General features: G+C 45.0%; 1 protein-coding gene across 2 annotated transcripts in view; it reads right to left on the reverse strand.

Moving 5' to 3' along the window:
- Positions 1–19,428, reverse strand: part of Zfp704 (zinc finger protein 704) — a 183,076-nt gene that overhangs the window by 141,094 nt on the left and 22,554 nt on the right. The window contains exon 1 of one of the 2 annotated variants that reach the window (XM_006530055.4): positions 1,564–1,744. The exons of the other annotated variant lie outside the window; for it this stretch is intronic. Coding sequence (XP_006530118.2) covers positions 1,564–1,668 — 105 coding nt within the window. The 5' untranslated portion in view covers positions 1,669–1,744. Of the gene's footprint in view, positions 1–1,563; positions 1,745–19,428 lie in introns of those variants that run through there. 2 annotated transcript variants of the gene reach the window in all.

Below are 19,428 nucleotides of genomic sequence, written 5' to 3' on the forward strand. Positions count from 1 at the left end.
GGATCCAGCTGTAGCCCCTCAAAGGCATGTGCCTGTCTATCTTGCTGAGCCTAAGATTCCCCAAGCCTCCTGGTTCCGCACCACCACCATCTCTGAATGGATAACTACAGGAAATGCATTAACAATCACCCGAGTAGCCTTAAATACTCATCCAGGAAAAACTAAGCTGTCAGCATTATTTCTTTCTTCCCTTTAGCATATGAAAAGTTGAAAGGCAAAGGAAGGTGTCATGTGCTCCGACTGGCAACACGGGCAATCTGACTAGCTACTCAGACAGATACACTGCTTGCAGCAGAAACCGTGCGAGATGGGCAAGAACTTCCCTGGCAAGCCATCGCTGACCTGCAACCACAGTATTAACTCAGCATCTGAGGATGAAGGGAGAGACCTTCAGGTAAAGCTGCCAAGCTGAGACCCTGTGGCGAGACAGGAAGTGTGGGGAAACGGCCAGCCAGAGCAGAGACTTGTGGGAAACTGTCATGCAGAATTTAAGGACAGTTTCTCCTGCACAAAAGAAGGCTCCAGGCTGCTGCACAGGGAGGAGGTGGGAGCAGAGAAGAACAGACAGTGTCTGCAGCCTAGAATCCAACCCAAAAAGTTCCACTTCTCAAAGTCGTTCAGCACTGGCATGGTGTTACAGGTAGAAGCTGTTCACCCTCGGGCTACGTGCACAAAAAAACAGGCATAAACTGTAAATGAGCTATGTGTCTGGACTTGAGAGCTGCTTGTAATAGCTCATTATGTATATACAAATACTAGAAACCCCTCACAGTCCAAATCTGAAACTCCTGTAGCCCCGAGCCTTCCTTTCAGACGAGTGACAACCGACCTGGAGTATTGGATTCAGGCTGCACCATCTTAAAATGTCACTAATGAACTGGAAAAGGAGGAGACAGTCTGGCAAAGGGCCTGCCTGGAAGGCAGGTACCGGATAGTGGTGAGAACAGGTGGCCTGGGCGGCTTGACTGCAGCACCCTGGTTCCTTCAGAGCGAGCCAGGATCTGTGATGCCCACCTGAGCCTCCCCCTCTTGACAACTGCTTCCTCCTTATTTTTTCCTCTTCCTACTGTATTTTCACATCGTGAATAAAGCATTCTGTATTTACAGTAAATCTTGGCATTCAACTGCAGTTTTAGGAAGGCCTAAGCTTATTAAGCAGAGGGAATGCCAGCAGCCTCTTGCCACACTGAAACATTTTACTTCCCAAAGTTTCCATAGCACTGAAGTGCACCTTCCATTGACTGTTTCACACACACACACACACACACACTTATAAAGGTTTCCACTGCAATGCAGAAGGGGGCGGTTCTCAAGCTTCAGTCCTCCTCACATTGCCCACAAAACGGAATCTGCTTAGAGTGCTTATCTACCTGTGTGTCCACCTCATCACATGGACAACTGAGACGTGAACACAGTCAGGCTACAGAAGAACTGAGACGTGAGCACAGTCAGGCTACATGTATTCGGCAGACGGGCCAGCTGCGCAAGCTATTGTGGGTATTTCTGCACAAGTAACGGATCCATTATATCTCTGTATTTTCAACATCATATTTCATACAATACCTTTTTGTCTGTTGTGGGGAATTGCAGGCTGGTCTCCAGTTGAGCTGAGGTCTGAACCCTGAAGGGTAATAATTCACCTACATGACATGGTAGGCGCTCCCTCATGCTCCGAACTCTGACTCCTGCCTAAGTTACCACTCCCACAACCCCCACAAGAGAAGCATGGCTAGAAGTCACATAAGCAATGGCCCAAGCTTCTGACCTTCAGGCTAAACTCCTCCGCAGTTACCTAGCAACAGTGAACATCATAAAAAGGGCTGTTCAGCCCCACCTCACTCTCTCACTTCTCACTGCTCTTACCTCTTACTCCTCACTCTCGCCCTCTCTCTCCCCTTTGTCTTCTCTCCTCTCCTCTCTCCCTCTTACTCTTTCTCTCTAGTCTTCTCTCTCTCTCTCTCTCTCTCTCTCTCTCTCTCTCTCTCTCTCCCCCCTACCTTCTCTCTTTCCCCCTGCCTTTCTATAATAAAGCTCTAAAACCATAGAGAGTCTCTGCTCATCAAGATCCGCTGCACACTCTGGTCAGTGTTGGGAACCTCTTCCCTCTCCCTCTCTCCTATAACCCCGGGGGCTTTAGCAGATAGGGCTGCCCCTTGGCCACCCCCTGAGTGGGTCAGAGGCTTGAATGCCCACCCAGGGATGAGTGGAAGGTAAATAGCAGCCCTCCCACACCTGACAGACCAGAGAATAGGTAAACCTCTGGTGGGGTGTGGGTTTTCCCTTCCCCCTCCCCCCCCAAGGCCCCTTATTAATTCCAGACTGTCCATGTACTTTTTTCTTTCATTATTAAAAGTAAAGAGCATGGCTGTGCAAGTATCTTTATGTATTTATAAATTTTATAGGAAAATTTTCTGAAGAGAATTGCTGAATCAAACAACCTAGTTTTGGCAGTGGACAAGCAGAGAATATCCTCACACTGTGGGCATCACCATGTATCACACTCTTAATAAAAGGAACACATTTGCTCTCCTCCTAGTCAGACACATGTAGGGTACTGTACGGCCCTCCATGGGCATCAGTCCTACGACTTTAAAGATCAAAACAGTATGTCCAAAGCTCGAAGATGCATGGGCCTAGAGGGCTCATTTATTTCATATATAACAAAGTACACACATATACAAAGAGACACATACAATTTAAGTAATAATATCATAAGTTTTTTTTTACTTTAAAAACAGGAAAATTCAAATAATAAAGTTGGCTTTTTTGCTTATGCGATTCACAAAAATGATAGTAATTCTTTCTGCTCTTTGGATTGTTTCACTTTGGTCTGCGGGTGGCACGTTGGTTTTAGTTTGTGTGGCTTGGTATTTTGAGATAAGGTGTCTAACATTTGGCCCAGGCTGGCCTAGAGCTTGTAATGTCACTCGGGATGACCTTGAACTTCCCATTTCCCTGCCCCCACCTCCCATTTCCCTGCCCCCACCTCCCATTTCCCTGCCCCCACCTCCCATTTCCCTGCCCCCACCTCCCATTTCCCTGCCCCCACCTCCCATTTCCCTGCCCTTACCTCCCATTTCCCTGCCCCCACCTCCCATTTCCCTGCCCCCACCTCCCAAGTGCTAGAACTTCGTGTCTGCACCACCACACCTAGTTTCTGTGCTGCTAGGACTCGAACCCATGGCCTTGAGTGTGGAAGACTGAGCACACTACCACCCAAGCCACATCCCCAGCTCTTCTTTATGCTTTCTAACATGAGAGGTTAAGTAGAATTCTTAAATACCATTGATAGGAGCAAAGTTTAGAAGGTTAACCTGGAATCATGAAGCAAAATCTGTGTATAATAAATACAGCAAGTCTACATTTAAGTAAACAAATAAAAACACACAAAAATGTTAACCACAGAAATGCTTATAATCTTTTTAAAAGTTATGTAAATAGTTATCAATAGATTATCAGTCAAACATGACAAGTAAATGCAGGGAGAAAAACAATATACCGACCATGAAAAGGATTACAGGTGATTTTATGTATGCTTAGAGGAGAGGAGTGTGTATAGGCAGCGATGGAAATCATTTTGAAAGGACTCTTTAAATGTTAACAATGTGCTCATTGGTAACATGCTTGTACAGGCCAAGTTTTCTATCTTGTTTACAGTTTTCAGTATCAACACACAATGTGGTATTTTAAAACTTGTACTAACCTACAATGAAAAAAACACATTTTTATATTTACTAAGACTCTAACATTTACACAATATCTTTTTTCTACTAGTTTTCCATGATTAATGTATATGTACTTCTTAAAGGAACAATAAATTACTTCAAATAATGAGCCCACTGGCAGTGTGAGGCCCACTGGCCATTAGCATCCCTTAGTTATCTGGTCCTCCGGCCCCTCCTTCCTGAGTTCCTCCATACACATCACACATATTACCCAGGGTAATTTCTTGCAAGGGAACAAAGCTTCAGTTCTATGAAAATACTGCCAATTACCAATTACCAACTGACAAATAAAACTCAGGCTCTTTACTCCAATGAGCAGCTTCTGTTGTTCTAAAGAAAATAATCAGCACATGTATAATAGAATGCATTTGGAGAAATCGCAACTTTTTAAACAAAACTTCACAGCATCTGTTTAAGTGTTAGATGCCTATAATAATGTCCTCAGGTTGGCACATCAGTCTTCCTTAATTTAAAAAAAAAAAAAAAAACACCTGGATTCTGGAGCAATGATACCCACACGAGTCACCAAGGAGGACGCTGCCAACATTGCCCACGTCCTTGACCCACCCATTCTGAGACACGTTCCCCCGAAATTTATAGAACTGAGAAGGCAAGAAGTGTGTGTCAACACTGCCTTGAAGTGATATTACTCACCCACCCAGTCAGATGGGAGGCGCTGGCTCGAGAGCAAGTGATTTCCAGGAATAATTTGAAGAAAGCTAGTTGCCTTCTGAGGCTTTCTGAATAATAAAATGTATTACAGGAATTCTGATACATGGCATGCAGGATAGGCCACAAGGAAAACACGGCTGAGACCAGGCAATGAAGGCACCTGAGTGGGTCCCCTAGCAAGCCTTTAGGTCCTCATCTTGCTCCAGAACGCCACAAGGACTCTTTCAAACTTCTTACAGAGAGCTCTGCCTATCTCCAATTACAGGTTATACATTTGGATTTATTTCTAAAACTTTCTTTCCTAACACACGCAGTTTATATGTTTGGTATCTAAAGATGATATATCACACACTGTGTGGCAGCCGTTATCAGCCTAAAGATTGAAAAATGTGTCACAAAAGGCTTCCACTAACAATAGGAACAGTGGAGTCTGTTGTTTTAAAAATATTACTGCCTGGCCAGGGAGATGGCTCAGCAGTTAAGAGCACTTAACTGCTCCTGCAGTAGACCCAGGCTTGGAGCCCCATGCCAGCATAGAAGTTAACAACTGTCTTTAACTCCACTTCCTCCTTCTGTTCTTCACAGGCTCCAGACATTCATCATACAACATTCAAGCAAAAACACTCATACACACGAGGGGGGGGGGGGGGAGCGGAGAGGGAGGGGGAGGAAAACACATAAGACTCTAAGACTTATCAGTCTTTTTTTTTAAGATTTATTTATTATATGTAAGTACACTGTAGCTGACTTCAGATGCACCAGAAGAGGAGGGCAGGGTGTCAGATCTCTCATTATCGGTGGTTGTGAGCCACCATGTGGTTGCTGGGATTTGAACTCAGGACCTTCAGAAATGCAGTCAGTGCTTTTAACCGCTAAGCCATCTTCCCAGCTCAAGTTATCAGTCTTGAAAGAATGGATAAAAGCTACTTCTAAAAATAGTTAACAGTCCTCTATTCTCTTACTTTAAATTCTTTTAATTTTATGCTGCATACACAGAAAAATAAGTCAGATTGCAAATCTACCCAGTTCTAATGAATATCTGCAGAAAAACCACTTTAAAACCAACTGCTTCCAAACTAGCTCTTACTTCAAGTAATTGTTTGGCCCTCTGAATTCTGTTGTGTGCTGCACATGGAGACAGCATAACTGACTTATGACAACCAGTCTGGTTTGGTCCAGCGTCCACAGGGTTAGAAATCAAATTGAGGGGTGGGGCCGGAAGCCTGGTCTGGTCTGGAGTCATATACTCCACTCTCTCCTTAATTAGTGTTGCAAGTTCCCAGTTTCCTATCACGTGGGCTCACTTTACTATCCCGACAGTTTACTACCCAGCAAAGCATGACTTGGCTTGCTCTCTCAGAGATTAGTCAGCAACATACTTAGGACGGGAAGCTATCACACCGCTTTCTAGTGCAGAATTCTTGGCTAAGTTTCAGGCCTTCTATTAACATTATGTAAGTGAAAACACACAACTTGGTTTTTTGGGTTTTTTTTTTTTTAAGTTCCTTTTAGAAAAGCCTTGAAGGAAGAAAGGAAGAAAGGAAGAAAGGAAGAAAGGAAGAAAGGAAGAAAGAAAGAAAGAAAGAAAGAAAGAATGAATTAATTCAGTAAAGTCCATTCAAGCTCAGCCACCTTGATCTGTTTCACTTTCCCAGGCAACTGTAAGGACAAAGGAGAAATTGGTCTTAGAGGCCAACCCTGTTTGACTCTAGAATGCACAAATTTGACTTTGCCACATTAAACAGATGTTCTGCTTGCCTTAACGTGCTGTTTAAATGGACCAGCCACAGGCACTCGTGTGGTAGCCTTATGCACTTGGCCTTCAGAACAGGTCTAGAATGTAGTTACCTCCCATCACTGCCGCAGTCAGCACTCAGTCCTGCAGCCAGTGTCCTGCCTGGTTACACATGCTGTCCCCTGTCACCGTTCTCCTTGCTCAGAGCACTCGCTGCTACCACCTCCCTCCCTCCACGCCTATCCCAGTTTCAGTCCTGTGAAACTAACTTATCCAACCTTCCATCTCCCCACCCCCACCGCTGCTGTAGTTAGGAGCTATACGGTCACACAAAGGCCCATACCTAAAAGGCGCTGCGGAGATGGGGTGTCATGAAAGGCCTTCACTGGAGGCAAGCCTCTGATGGTCAAACTGGTCCCTGGGTCTGTTTCCTGCTGCCTCTTGCCCATTCCTGCCTGATATGAAAAGGCTCCTCTGCCATACATGCCACAGTGTTTCAAACAAGAGGATGGACTGATGATATCACCACAGCTGGAAGCAAATCTCCTCCCTCAGCCCGGAAAGCTCGCAGCCTGGAGGCTATGGCAGGAAAACTCGAGTTCTAGGCAAAGCTGGATAACACAGCAAGAGAGCTGTTTTAAAGAAAGGAGCCTGACTCTCTTGAGGCGCTCTGTTACAGTAATGGTAAGTTGGCCAACAGACTGTGCCATCGCCACCAGCCTGACCACAAAGCCACAGAACTGCGTGGACTTGGAACTTACGGCAGGCTGCTTCCTGGTCCTCTGTCCTTACATCTCCCCAGGGGATATCAGCCCTGATGCCTGTTTAAAATTGCAATCCTCCGTTCTCAGTTACATACCCAATTCCGCTCTGTCCTGTGGACTATCGTGGTTTCACAGGTAGCAGCCTGGGGTCTGAGCTGCTGCTGTCAGAACACTAGCTCTGTGCGGAGGACAGTAGGTATACTTAGCTTTAGGGGCGGATGCTATCCTAGAACTAGAAGAATGTCTGAAGCAGGGCCATCGTTGCTACGGGATAAGCACACAGGGTTCCGGGTGACTGCAGTGTCACACAGAAGCCCACCTATAAAAGGCCACAACAGGCAGATTCCGAGTTCATGCAGCTGACAAGTGTAAGGTCCCAGAACTCTTCCATCTCAAAGCAACATCCGAGGCTGCCTAGTGTGAAAGAGTGCGCTCTGTGCATCACATGAGAGTCAGATGGCCACCATCTTCTGTAGCTTCATTTTATGGAGGGCTCATCTTTGGGGCTGCAGCCCTTTTTTAAAATAAGAGCTATATAAAGTACAGGTTTTTGGTTGTTAAACTACAGTATTCTCAACCTTCTTTCCACAAGTCCCAGCAGGTTAGTCCAGAACAAACCTTTAGGGAATTATTAAGGCAGAATTTCAGAACGAGTCACAGTTAAGATAATAAAAACTTCAAAGCCCTGGAGGTAATGATCCCACCGTCCAGTGTGCGATGCTCAGATGCACAAGGACCAGCTGGGTCACAGGTCTGATCCCCGCCTCTTCTGCCCACCTGTCTGGGGTTAACAGTAAATCGGACCCATCCATTCCCCAAATGTGTTCCAACATTTGCAATCAATAAAGTTAATGATAATGAAAGCCACCTGTATGTTTATATTTGTAAGATAGGGCTACTTTATGCCCTACCTGAAGGTTTAGATTTTGTGTAGATGTCTTTCTGAAGAAAGAGAGGCCACTGTTTTACTGAGGGGCAGCTAGTCTACAAAGAACTGTCCACAGACTATATAGAGCTTTGCTGGCAGACAGGCCATTTCTAAGGAGCTGGGACCCAGTCATTTCTTCTCTCAGAGCCTGCAGAACTATCTGTGGACCACAAGCTTACACAGCCCCTGGGAGAATCACTGTCTCCCCAGGGTACTTTCTACTCACTGGCTGCCAGTCTCTGAACTCCTCTGTGGGGTCAGTTCAATCCTGGCCATGAATACAGACAGAGAGAAAATGTGTGAGAACTGAGGGAGGAGCCAGTTTCAAAAGCCAAAAGCACTTGCAGCTGAGCATAGAACAAGACTCACCTTTAGACATGAGCTTTTCCTAACCAAAACGCACATTTCAGAGCAGCGGTTAGACTACACGCTGACAAATATACTACTTCTTTTGTTTTGTTTGGGTTTTATTTTTATTTTTTGCTTTTTTGGGGGGTGGGGGGCACCACATGAGTCAAGGTTTCTCTGTGTAGTTGTGGCTGTCCTTGAACTAGCTCTGTAGACCAGGCTGGCCTCAAACTCAGAGAGATCCCCTTGTCTCTGGCTCCCAAGTGCTGGGATTAAATGCACCACCTCACCTGGGACAAATCTACTTCTGATTCATATAAATAAAAGGTCAAACCAAGCCCTCACCTGGGGCCTCAGGCTTGCTAAGAACACAGTAAAGTTTTTCTGGTTACAAACAGCTCCAAGGGAAAGGAGAGATCCAGACTCCAATCTTAATTACATACAAATGGAAGACAGACCAAAACTCCCCAGCAAAACAGAGTGTCAGGAAAAGGAGGCGGCAGGAGGGGCTTTGAAGGACGAAGGCGTCCTAGCTTGCTTTCTGCTGGTGAGGAACACCAGGACCAAAGCAAGGAAGGGAAGAAAGGGTTTGCTCGGCTCACACATTTAGGTCATCATCCATCATGGAGGGAAACCAAGGCAGGAGCCCAGGACAGGAACTGAAAGACGCCACACAATGGAGAAACACTTTTTACTGGATCGCCCAGGTACCTCTCTTACACAGCCCAGCCTGCCTGCTTAAGGAAGGCACTGCCCACAATAGAACACACCCTCCTGTATTAATTAGCAACTAAGAAAATTCCTGACAGAGATGGCCACAGGTCAATATGACCTTGGCAATAATTTAACTGAGGTTTCCTCTTCCCAGGTGACTCCAGGTGACCTGACAGCTGTGTCGATTTGGAGGAGGTTGCCTAATTGGTAATAAGATGGGCCTGGTGGCACAGGTCCGTAAATCCCAGGCTTAGAAAGGAAAACTGGATGTTCAAGACCTTCCTGAGTAACTTCAGAAGACCATTTCTCAAAATAAGTTTTTTGTTTGTCTGCTTGTTTTATTTTTAAAGAGGCCCGAGTATCTAGATGTCACATCTCTGACCTTAGCACTCAAAATGTAGAGGCTGCCTGATCCCAGCCAGTTTGGTCCCATCCGGTCTACAGAGTATTCCATACCTGTCAGCCTACACAGTGAGCCCCTATCCCAATCAATCAATCAATCAATCAAAATTAAGAGAACAGGCCACCCTGTTCAGTAGTAATTTCCCTAGTACCCATGTACTCTGGCTTCGATCTCCATTCCCACACAGAACTAGAAATAGACTCAGATACATCCATAAGTCTCAGCCCGTCACATACCAGTTTAAAACCTGTTTAAACCAGTTTAAAACCACATTAGAAGCAAAATTAAGTAAAAGAGAATGTGGGTTTCTAAAGTTTCCTCTTTCAATACACACTTCATTTTAAATAAAACTTATCATCTCTTTGGGCAGTAAACAGCAAATGAAATTTAAAACAAATTGAAAATTAATGAATTCACATTTCAGCTTAGAGTGTGCTTAATTCCCAGTTCGTTGAGTGCTTTACTCACTGCACAGATGACTAAATAAAACCTGTTAATCAATGCAGCTAGAGTACTCAGAGAATTGAACAATACACATTAGAATAAATTTGTATGTCTGATCATGATGGGTATAATGCTCTGATATGGATGGGTCTGACCGAGTAGAACAGAACGGATAGGAAACTGAGCAGGAAACATCTTGTTAACACAGACTTCATGAAGAGAAAGACCTAAAACCTGAACAGCCCACCTCCTCTGGGCTGACTGGGTGGACACAGGCCTCAGGACAAAAGCAGAGCTCTGTGGTAGGCCAGAGGCTGGGCATAAAGGAGAGTATGCTGCGATCCCTAACTCAGGAGAGCCTGCTGCAATCCCTAACTGGGCCAAAGGAAAGAAAAGAGAAAAATGCAAGCGAGGTTTTGCCCTCCTCCTCCTGTGGACCTTGAGGTGCTAAACCATAGTAAATATGCAAATGTGTGTGTCCATATGTGTGTGCATGGAGGTGTAAATGAACGAATACAAACCAACACACAGCTCTCTACAGCTCTGCTCCACTGTCTGTAATCTGACTGGTACCATAAGAAAGCCGAGATAAAGATGTATTTATTTTTCCCTTTCTTCCCTCAGTGTCCTAAAAACTTGGTGACAAGAGAATAAGTTTTCCTCAGAGCTACATCCGAGGCTTATCATCTATTTTTATCTAGCACACACTAGTTTGGAAACATTGGCTTAATGTCACTAAATTACAGTACTATAACAACGGGGCTAAAAAGAAAGACCTGTTAAAAGCAGGTTAAGAGTGATTACAAGCCTACATTTACAGTGCCCTGAAGAACTCGGAGGGTAGGACAGTTGTCTGGCTACTGTGACGAAGTCTTTAAGTCAAAGACACTGCATTAAAGTTTGCTTCCACACATCATTAACAGCAGTCCCAGAATTCCTAAGAGGTGCATTCTCCACAAATGCCACCACTAAGGAGACCTTCAAGGTACAAGGCAGCTTGGTGACAGAAGCTCGGGTTTCAGATCTGTCACCTTGTGCTCTCTTTAGGGTCTGCCTTTTGGACTCTTCTCATCGGCAAGCAAACAAACATGTGCCCACAGTTTATTAAGACTTCTTTGACTTGGTTCTGATCAGGTACTGGCCCCCCAGTCCCCGTCATGATCAAGCTATTCAGAGTCGTCATCTCAAGCTGTCTTTTCTCCACTATTTCCTCTTTGAAATACTTCAATTCCTGCTTCTTCCAAAGCAAAATAACACACCACCAAGTGTATTTTTGCTAGAGTCATGAGTCACTTATAGTAATACTTTCATTATTAATAGCTTAATAGTAAACACCTCAGTCTCTGTTCTCGTCAGTATTAAACACAGTTAGCTTCCATGAAGCGTCATTTCCTTGGCTCTGTAATAGCAATGCCCGTTCCAATTCCTGTTTGCAGACAACACAATCACCTCTCCAGTTTAACCATAAAGAGCCCTGGCAGCTAGCTCCTACTAGAAACTGAGAGAGCGTGTCATGGGTGCTCAACAGAACTGCACCAACCAGGAGCAAAGTCTGGACCCACCACAAATCTAAACCTCCTGCCACTCAGTTCCCATGACAACAGGAACCAAAAGCTAAGACTTAGACAGGGACAGAAGCAGATTTCCTCTGCACACCACTAAGCCTTCACTGCCTTCCCTGTGCATCCTGTCCCAGGCTTCATGAAGTACACCACCTTGGGAGAACCTAAGTTACCAAACAATTCTAGCTGCAAGGTATGCTAGGAAATTCTAGCCACAGCAATGAGGGAATGTACTACAGAAGAGGCAACCAAGAGCAGTGCTGAGTGACCAAGCGGCTGTATCTGATCTGGACTGATTTTCGTCTGTGCACTTTCCCACCTCTCCCGATGGCTCACGTCTGTTGCCATCAGACTCTCCTACTCCACCTGTTGCTAGAGCCCCTGGCTAATCCACCCACTTCAATCCCAACAAGCCAAATGCTACTGAGACAATCAAAGAAAAAGGACTTTTTAGATACTGAAGTGAATATTGTTGCTCAAAACTATTGTTCTTGGTTATAAGTACTAAAACTCTTAAACACACAATTTAAGTTGTGGCATGAGACCCCTGATAAGAATGTAAGGTAATGGAAAGAGCCTAAGGAGAACTATATACCCCATGGTCTAGGATGACTCCAGAAACTTCAGTGGTGGTATTATACCATTAACCCAGCAGCCTGGCTAAGCAATAAATATCTCAGGGAAAGGAGTCTATTTGCTGCATATAAGGGCTGGAGTCAAATCCTGGCTGGACCTGGAAGGGTTCCTCTGTTGTTTTATTATCTCTGGACTCCACAGGCATGGTAAATAAGCTAAAGGACGGAATGGCACTCAGTAAGCAGGAACACTCAATAAATTACCAAGAATGACTCTGTGACAATGAGGACTAGTGAAGAAGGGAGGGTACAATTTCACACAGGCTCAAAGGTCACAAGAATCTCACACAGAGCAAGGGCTCAGCTTAGAAGACATACACAGTGTACACCATCAGTAGTAGCTAACGGTAGGTAAGGCCTCCGAGAACCTGGGAATGAGCCCTGACTGGGCAGAAACAGTAATAAAAGCCAAAGCTACAGAGTGAGATCCTGTCTGGAAAAAAAAAACAAAAAACAAAAAACAAAACAAACAAACAAAAAAAAAAACAAAATAAAACAAACAAAACCAAAACAAAACGAAAGAAGAGTAGCATTTGGCTTGTAGGGGAGAGAGAGGAAGATGAATGAGAACTCACACAGATGAGAGAAAAGAACTCACCTCACTGTCATAAACGCTTTTGCCTAGAGGAAACCCAACAGAGGCCACAGGGGTCTCGGCCACCATTCATCCCCCGACTGCCCGAGTTCTAGCGACTGCCCGAGTTCTAGCTACACTCAGGAACCAGGCTCTACAGTGGGAACGGATCTGAGCAGAACCAGGAGAAAGCTTGTTCCCCTGCCCCTATGTTTATCACCACCATCAAATCCCTGGGCCCACATGTCGGTGTTCTCCAGAGAGGACAAACAACCAGCTCGAAAGCAGTGTTTCCGTTTGCACGGGTGAAGTCCTGCTTTCATCTCAACTCAAGAACCAAAGACCTGCCGGGCGTGGATTCTGGCCAGCCTGGTCTACAAAGTGAGTTCCAGGACAGCCAGGGCTATACAGAGAAACCCTGTCTTGAAAAACAAAACAAAACAAAAACAAAAAACAAAAAAACAAAAAAACAAAGACCTTTGGATGCCAGAGCCTCAGAAATACACCTTCCCCCGTGCATCCACAGACAATGCAGAGTTGATTTCCCAGGTACTGCTCGTATGTTTGACCTATCATGTGACTCGACATGTAGTTTTTAAAAACATAGCATCAGGCTATGGTTGAATGTTCCTCTAACTTGATGGTCCCTGTGACGGTACTGTGTAGTGAATGACCGGATTGTGGGTGAGGAAAGCCCCTCTCTCTGGAACTGGTTGGTTTTGTCACTGCCACCCACACTATGACACAGCAAGAGGCTCTCGCCACATGTGTCCCTCAGACATGTGCTTCTCAGAGATAAAAGAAATACATTTCATTTCACTGCACGCGATCCATCTGTGGCAATCTCTAAGTAGCGCAGAAAGCACTAAGAGTCCAGGAGGGCTCCGGTTCCTTCCGAAGTTGCTGGAAATGGGAGTTCTTGGGTAACTGTACAGACTTTCTACAGCAGCACTCTACTCAAAAGCAGAAACACAGGACTCTTGATAGTGCAAGCATTTCAATGACACTTGGCTGCCTGCCTAATATGTATCACATATCCTCTACAGAGCAAATGATTAATGTGTTTATTTATGTTAAAGGCCATGAAACTGGTTTAAAACAAGTTGAAGCCTTTTACAAATGCATTAGCTGTCTGAAAGATATTCTACTAGAAGAAGTAAACTATGCATACGCTACACTTTACTGTCTGGCTTCAAAGGCAACTAAGTTATTTACAGCCGGAAGCATGTCCATTCTTCCAGGTCAACAGACAAGTGACAGACTCTGCATAAACACCTTCTGCGTCTTTGTGCAACACATGACTTCCCAGTAATACATTCATTCACACCTAAAACAACTCTCAATTTTCTTTTGTTTTTAAAAAGATTTTATTTATTACTATATCTAAGTGCACTGTAGCTGTGTACACCCCAGAAGAGGGGGTCATATCTCACTACAGAAGGTTGTGAGCCACCATGTGGTTGCTGGGATTTGAACTCAGGACCTTTGGAAGAGCAGTCAGTGCTCTTACCTGGTGAGCCATCTCTCCAGGCCCTCAATTTTCTTATTTAAAGATCATTTTCAATGGATTCTCCATCAATGAAATTATAAAGAAGATTTCAAAGAAGGTAAAAGTTCTAAAGCTTGAATATTTATTCCAACCCACACACACACCAGTTTCCTTTTCCGAGAGATAATAAGAATAAAGATTTTTTTATAAGCCTTTGAAAAAAGTGTTCACTTGAAAAGTTATCCATTCAATAAGTATTTTCAGTGGGTATTGTCGGCAATAGAGTATAATGGTTGTTGTTGTGTAACAGTGTAACAAAACTTTTCCTGGGGAGATACAACACCACACATCTACCCATTCCAGATAGGCAGCCCGTGACAGACCAAGTATGCATACCACCAAAGCCCTAGGTGAATCAATGAGCGTTACTGGGGTTACATACAGGAGCAGCAGTAACTCACAGACAGCTGCTCACTGAAAGCCCACTCCAGCTCTCAATGCTGGGAACCTGGAGCACACCACACAGCCTGCAAGCAGCTCAACACACTGAACTGTCCTTCCCAAATAAGTCTGGTCTAACCTCCTGCAGGAAGCTCAGCTGGCTTCCCGGAGTCTTCTGTGCAGCTTGGCTTTTATGAGAAGGACTCAGCTTTGATTGCTCACTCTGGCAGGAAGGGTCTAGTGAAAATGGTCAGTTTCAGGAACTTCCTGAAACTATTTGGAGTTCTTTATCTACCTGCTGAAGGAGCTTCCCTATAGGATAGAATGTTTCAATCTCAGAGAAATTGTTTTTGCTCACCCTTTCTCCCTCTCTCTCTCTTCTTCGCCCTTTCTCTCCTCTCCCCCTGCCAGACTCCCCTCTGTGTTGGTTAAAAGTCCTACTCCCCACCCCCCCATTTCAACATACAAACTTGTCAGCGTTATAAATATTTACCCATAGCCCTTTCCAGCAGAGATAGTAATGAATTTACTGTTGTATCAGGATACAACCGTTATTGAAAACCCTAAGGCAAGAGCCAACACGTTTTTCAAATAAAATTAGCCATTATATCTCATTTTGGAGATTTTACGTTTTAAAGGTTTGCTATGGAGAGCTGGCGATTCAGCTTGGTCAGTGACGTACTTGCCACACAGGCATGAAGACTTGATCTCCATCCCAAGCATACATGTAAAAAGCCAGGTGTGCTTGTTACAACAACAAAGTGGGCAGGAATGACATCAGAGGTTGACTTCTGGCCTCCATACACAAGCATACACACATGTACACAAGTATGTGCATGTATACATACACAATCTGCTATTAAATGTGCACACGCAGACAATCAATTGGAATAAAACTGGAAAGTGTAAAACAGCTGAGATGACGGCTAAGAGCACGGTGCTTTATAAACAAGCAGAAAGACTGGTTTCAAACCTGTAGTGCCCATACAAAAAGCCCGATAGGACTGGGCTTGCACCTGTGTGCTGAATAGCTTTGTGCCAACTTGAAGCTGAGGTCACTGGAGAGGAGGGAGTCTCGATTAGGAAAATGCCTCCAAACCCTGTACTGTAGAAGAGCTGGTAGGGCACTTTTTAAAATTAGAGATTAATTAGGGCCCAGCCCATTGTGGGTGGGACCATCCCTGGGCTGGTGGGCTTGAGATAAAGCAGACTGAGCAAGCCATGGGAAGCAAGCCAGTAAGCAGCCCCCTCCATGGCCTCAGCTTCTGTCTACAGGCTCCTGCCCTGCTTCAGTTCCTTCTCTCTCTGCTTTTAATAATAAGCTGTTACATGGAATTGTGAGTGAGCTTTCTTCCCCAAAGCTACTTTTGGTCATGGTGTTACATGTTACATGGTGTTACAGCAACAGTAACCCCAACTAAGACAACTTGCAACCCCAGTGGTGGGAGACCCAAGGCAGGAGGACCCTGCAGGCTCACTGGCCAGCAACCTTCCTCCAGATTCAGTGAGGCCTGTGTCAAGGTAAGACGTGATTTAGCAGGATGCCCTGTGAGTACATGTGATGAGAGCATACATACAAATGCACATATACTACACCACACACACACCACACACAAGTCTTCAGGGTTTGGTATGTTTACTATGAAAAGCCCTGAGCACATTATAGAGGACCTATTCTATTCTGCTTTTATTATTTCTGTTCCCTTCTACAACTGTTAGCCTTTCCTATAGAACCATCACTAAGACACAGAGAAACAGGTATTCCAAAGGCTGCAGAATCTAGGCCACATTCCCTCACTCCACTCCTGGACAGACTCTGCCTCTATAGTGGTTCATGAATGCACTGGGTGATTGGTGGGGCTCTGCTAAGGCCAGCTCTATGCAGACCACTTCCTGTGTTCACACTTGGATTTTCTCAGGGCAGAAGCTGACCTTGCTGCTAAGTCTCAGCAGCTTAGGGAGCTCCAGCATCCAGCTGAGGGGTGATGCTCTGGCCTGCTCTCTGCTCTCCTCTCCCCTCTCCCTCTATTTGCCTGGCTTGGAGCCCATAAAGAGGAGGGCAGGCACAGTGCATCCCCCTCTAAGGGTAGGAATACCACACACAGTTACCACCAAGGCTCTGGAAGCGCTGCAGAACTCATGAAGAACCCAGCATAAGTAAAGTGGAGCTAGCAATCCACAGAACCATGAAGAAAGACTTGCTAGGAATGTTAAAATTCCAAAAGGAAAAACTTAGAAACCAAGAAAGCAAAGGAAAAACAGAATCGAAGTTCTGTGGAGTAGTTTATTCAGGTGCGAATGGCTCAGAATGACATTAAAGCATGGTGAAATTGGGTGCTCTAAGCAACTGTGTTCACTAACCTCCAGGAGTCAGGAAAGCATGCGGCACTGGCCAGTACAAATGCTACAAGAAGCGGTATGCCCCAAATATCTGCTATATCACTATTGAACTTTATAAGTTTCAAACAAGACTTACTAAATAAAATACTTCTTAGTCATGATATTACTGAGTGCCACGTATATTGTTCAAGTTTTTGAATGATGGACCATGTAGTTACGGATATAGTGTGTCAAAGCCAGAACTTCATTCATGCCGAGCCACACACCTGAGCACAATACCTTGTTTCTTTCCAGGGACTGTTGCTCATCGGCCACGTGGGGCCATGTGAGCCTTCTCCTTTTGCAACTATCTGCATCTCTGTCCAGGTAGTCCAGGCCATACTGACCACTCAAATACCACTGACTCCAGATGCTTGCTTCCAGTGGCTCTGGGTTTATTTTGTTTTAAGAAGAATTTCTACACAGGCTAGTCACTGCTCTCCAATTGTCTTAAGAAGTCGGGGATGATCAATTGTGATTCTCCTGCCTCTACCTGAAGTGCTGGGGTGATAGGTGTGGCCGCCATGTCCAACTGGTGTGGGGAGAAATCGGCCCTGAGGTCTTGTGTCAGGGAAGCATTCTGTCAGCTGAGCTGCATCCCCAGCCCCTCCACCATCTGCAGCAGCTGATTTGCATTGCATCTCCCAGGCAGTTTCCTGGAGTGGTTATTCAGTTCTTGAGCAGGTATTAAAAATATAGGTTGAGAATAGAGATCAAAATACCCATGGAAGGAGTTACAGAGACAAAGTTTGGAGCTATGGACCATGCAGAGACTGCCCCACCTGGGGATCCATCCCATAATCAGTCACCAAACACAGACACTATTGCATATGTCAGCAAGATTTTGCTGAAAGGACCCTGATATAGCTGTCTCTTGTGAGGCTATGCCAGTGTCTGGCAAATACAGAAGTGGATGCTCACAGTCAGCTATTGGATGAAACACAGGGCCCCCAATGGAGGAGCTAGAGAAAGTACCCAAGGAGCTGAAGGGGTCTGCAACCCTATAGGTGAAACAACAATATGAACTAACCAGTACCCCCACCCCAGAGCTAGTGTCTCTAACTGCATATGTAGCAGAAGATGACCTAGTTGGCCATCACTGGGAAGAGAGGCCCCTTGGTCTTGCAAACTTTATATGCCCCAGTACAGGGGAACGCCAGGGCCAAGAAGTGGGAGTGGGTGGGTAGGGGAGCAGGGCAGGGAGAGGGTATAGGGGACTTTCGGGATAGCATTTGAAATATAAATGAAGAAAATATCTAATAAAAAAATTGAAAAATAGGTTGATTAAAAATATAGCAGGTGGATCTCTGTGAGTCTGAGGCCAGCCTGTTGTACAGAGAGAGAGCTCCAGGACACTCAGGGCTACACAGAGAAACCCTGTCTCCGAGAACAAAGCAATAAAAGGATTTCTGTAGCACTTTAATAGCTTATTCTAAAATGTATATGGAGAGGTATAAGAGCAAAATAACTGAGACAATAAAGCTATCAGAGTCACTCCACCCTACAGGAGGTTTACTACAAAGCGAGCATACCAAAGCCTGGGCCGAATCGGTCAATGGAAGAAGATCCAGAACAAAGCCACACAGCAATAGCCAACTGAGCTCTGTCAAAGGTAGGAAGGGGATTCATCGATAGTAAAACATCAGTTCACCAAGTGGCACTGCTTACTAATCATCAACAGACAGGAACATAACCCTCACACGTTTTATAAAAATTAACCCAAGACACACAGCTGGTATGAAGATGAAATGTATAGCTACCATGTTACCAACTGTGGCAATTTCTTACAAAATGTAAACCTGCTGTCTTAGTCAGAGTTTTACTGCTGTGAGCAGACACCATGACCAAAGCAACTCTTAAAAGGTCAACACTTAATTGGGGCTGGCTTACAGGTTCAGAGGTTCAGTCCTTTATCATCGAGGCCGGAGCATGGCAATGTTGAGGCAGGCATGGTGCAAGAGGAGCTAAGAGTTCTACATCTTCATCTGAAGGCTGCTAGGAGAGAACTGGCTCCCACATGGTGAGGAGGAAATCTCACTGCCCACCCCCACAATGACACACTTCCTCCAAGAAGGCTAAGCCTATTCCAACAAGGCCACACCTCCTAACAGTGCCACTCCCTGGGCCAACTACATTCAAACCACCACATCACTTACACTTACCATAAAGCCTAACAATCAGTCATGGATATTGCTTGACAGAAATGAAAACTTAAATTCACACAGAACATGAATGCCCAGGGCAGTTCTTTATAAGATCAAACAGGAAGCACTCCAGATGTCCTTTATGGGATGGTGGCACAGACTGCGACATACCCATATCATAGTAATAAACAAATGAGCCTCAGAAGTCAAAGAAGCTATGCTGCCCGAGGGGAATGTTACACGTAGCCAGGCACGGCGGTGCACACCTATAACCCCACAGCTCAGGAGGCCGTGGTAAAGGAAGACAAGCTCAATGCCAACGCAGGAAACCTAGTGAGGTCCTGTTTCAAAATACAGAATTAAAAGGAGCGGAGTCTAATCTGATGGCAGAGCATTTGCACAACATGCACACATTTCATAAGAGTTCACAAAGATGGCAGCTGTGACTCATGCTTGTAGGCCAACAACAAA

The sequence above is a fragment of the Mus musculus genome, chromosome 3 (assembly GCF_000001635.26).
Source record: "Mus musculus strain C57BL/6J chromosome 3, GRCm38.p6 C57BL/6J".
NCBI classification, from domain to species: domain Eukaryota; kingdom Metazoa; phylum Chordata; class Mammalia; order Rodentia; family Muridae; genus Mus; species Mus musculus.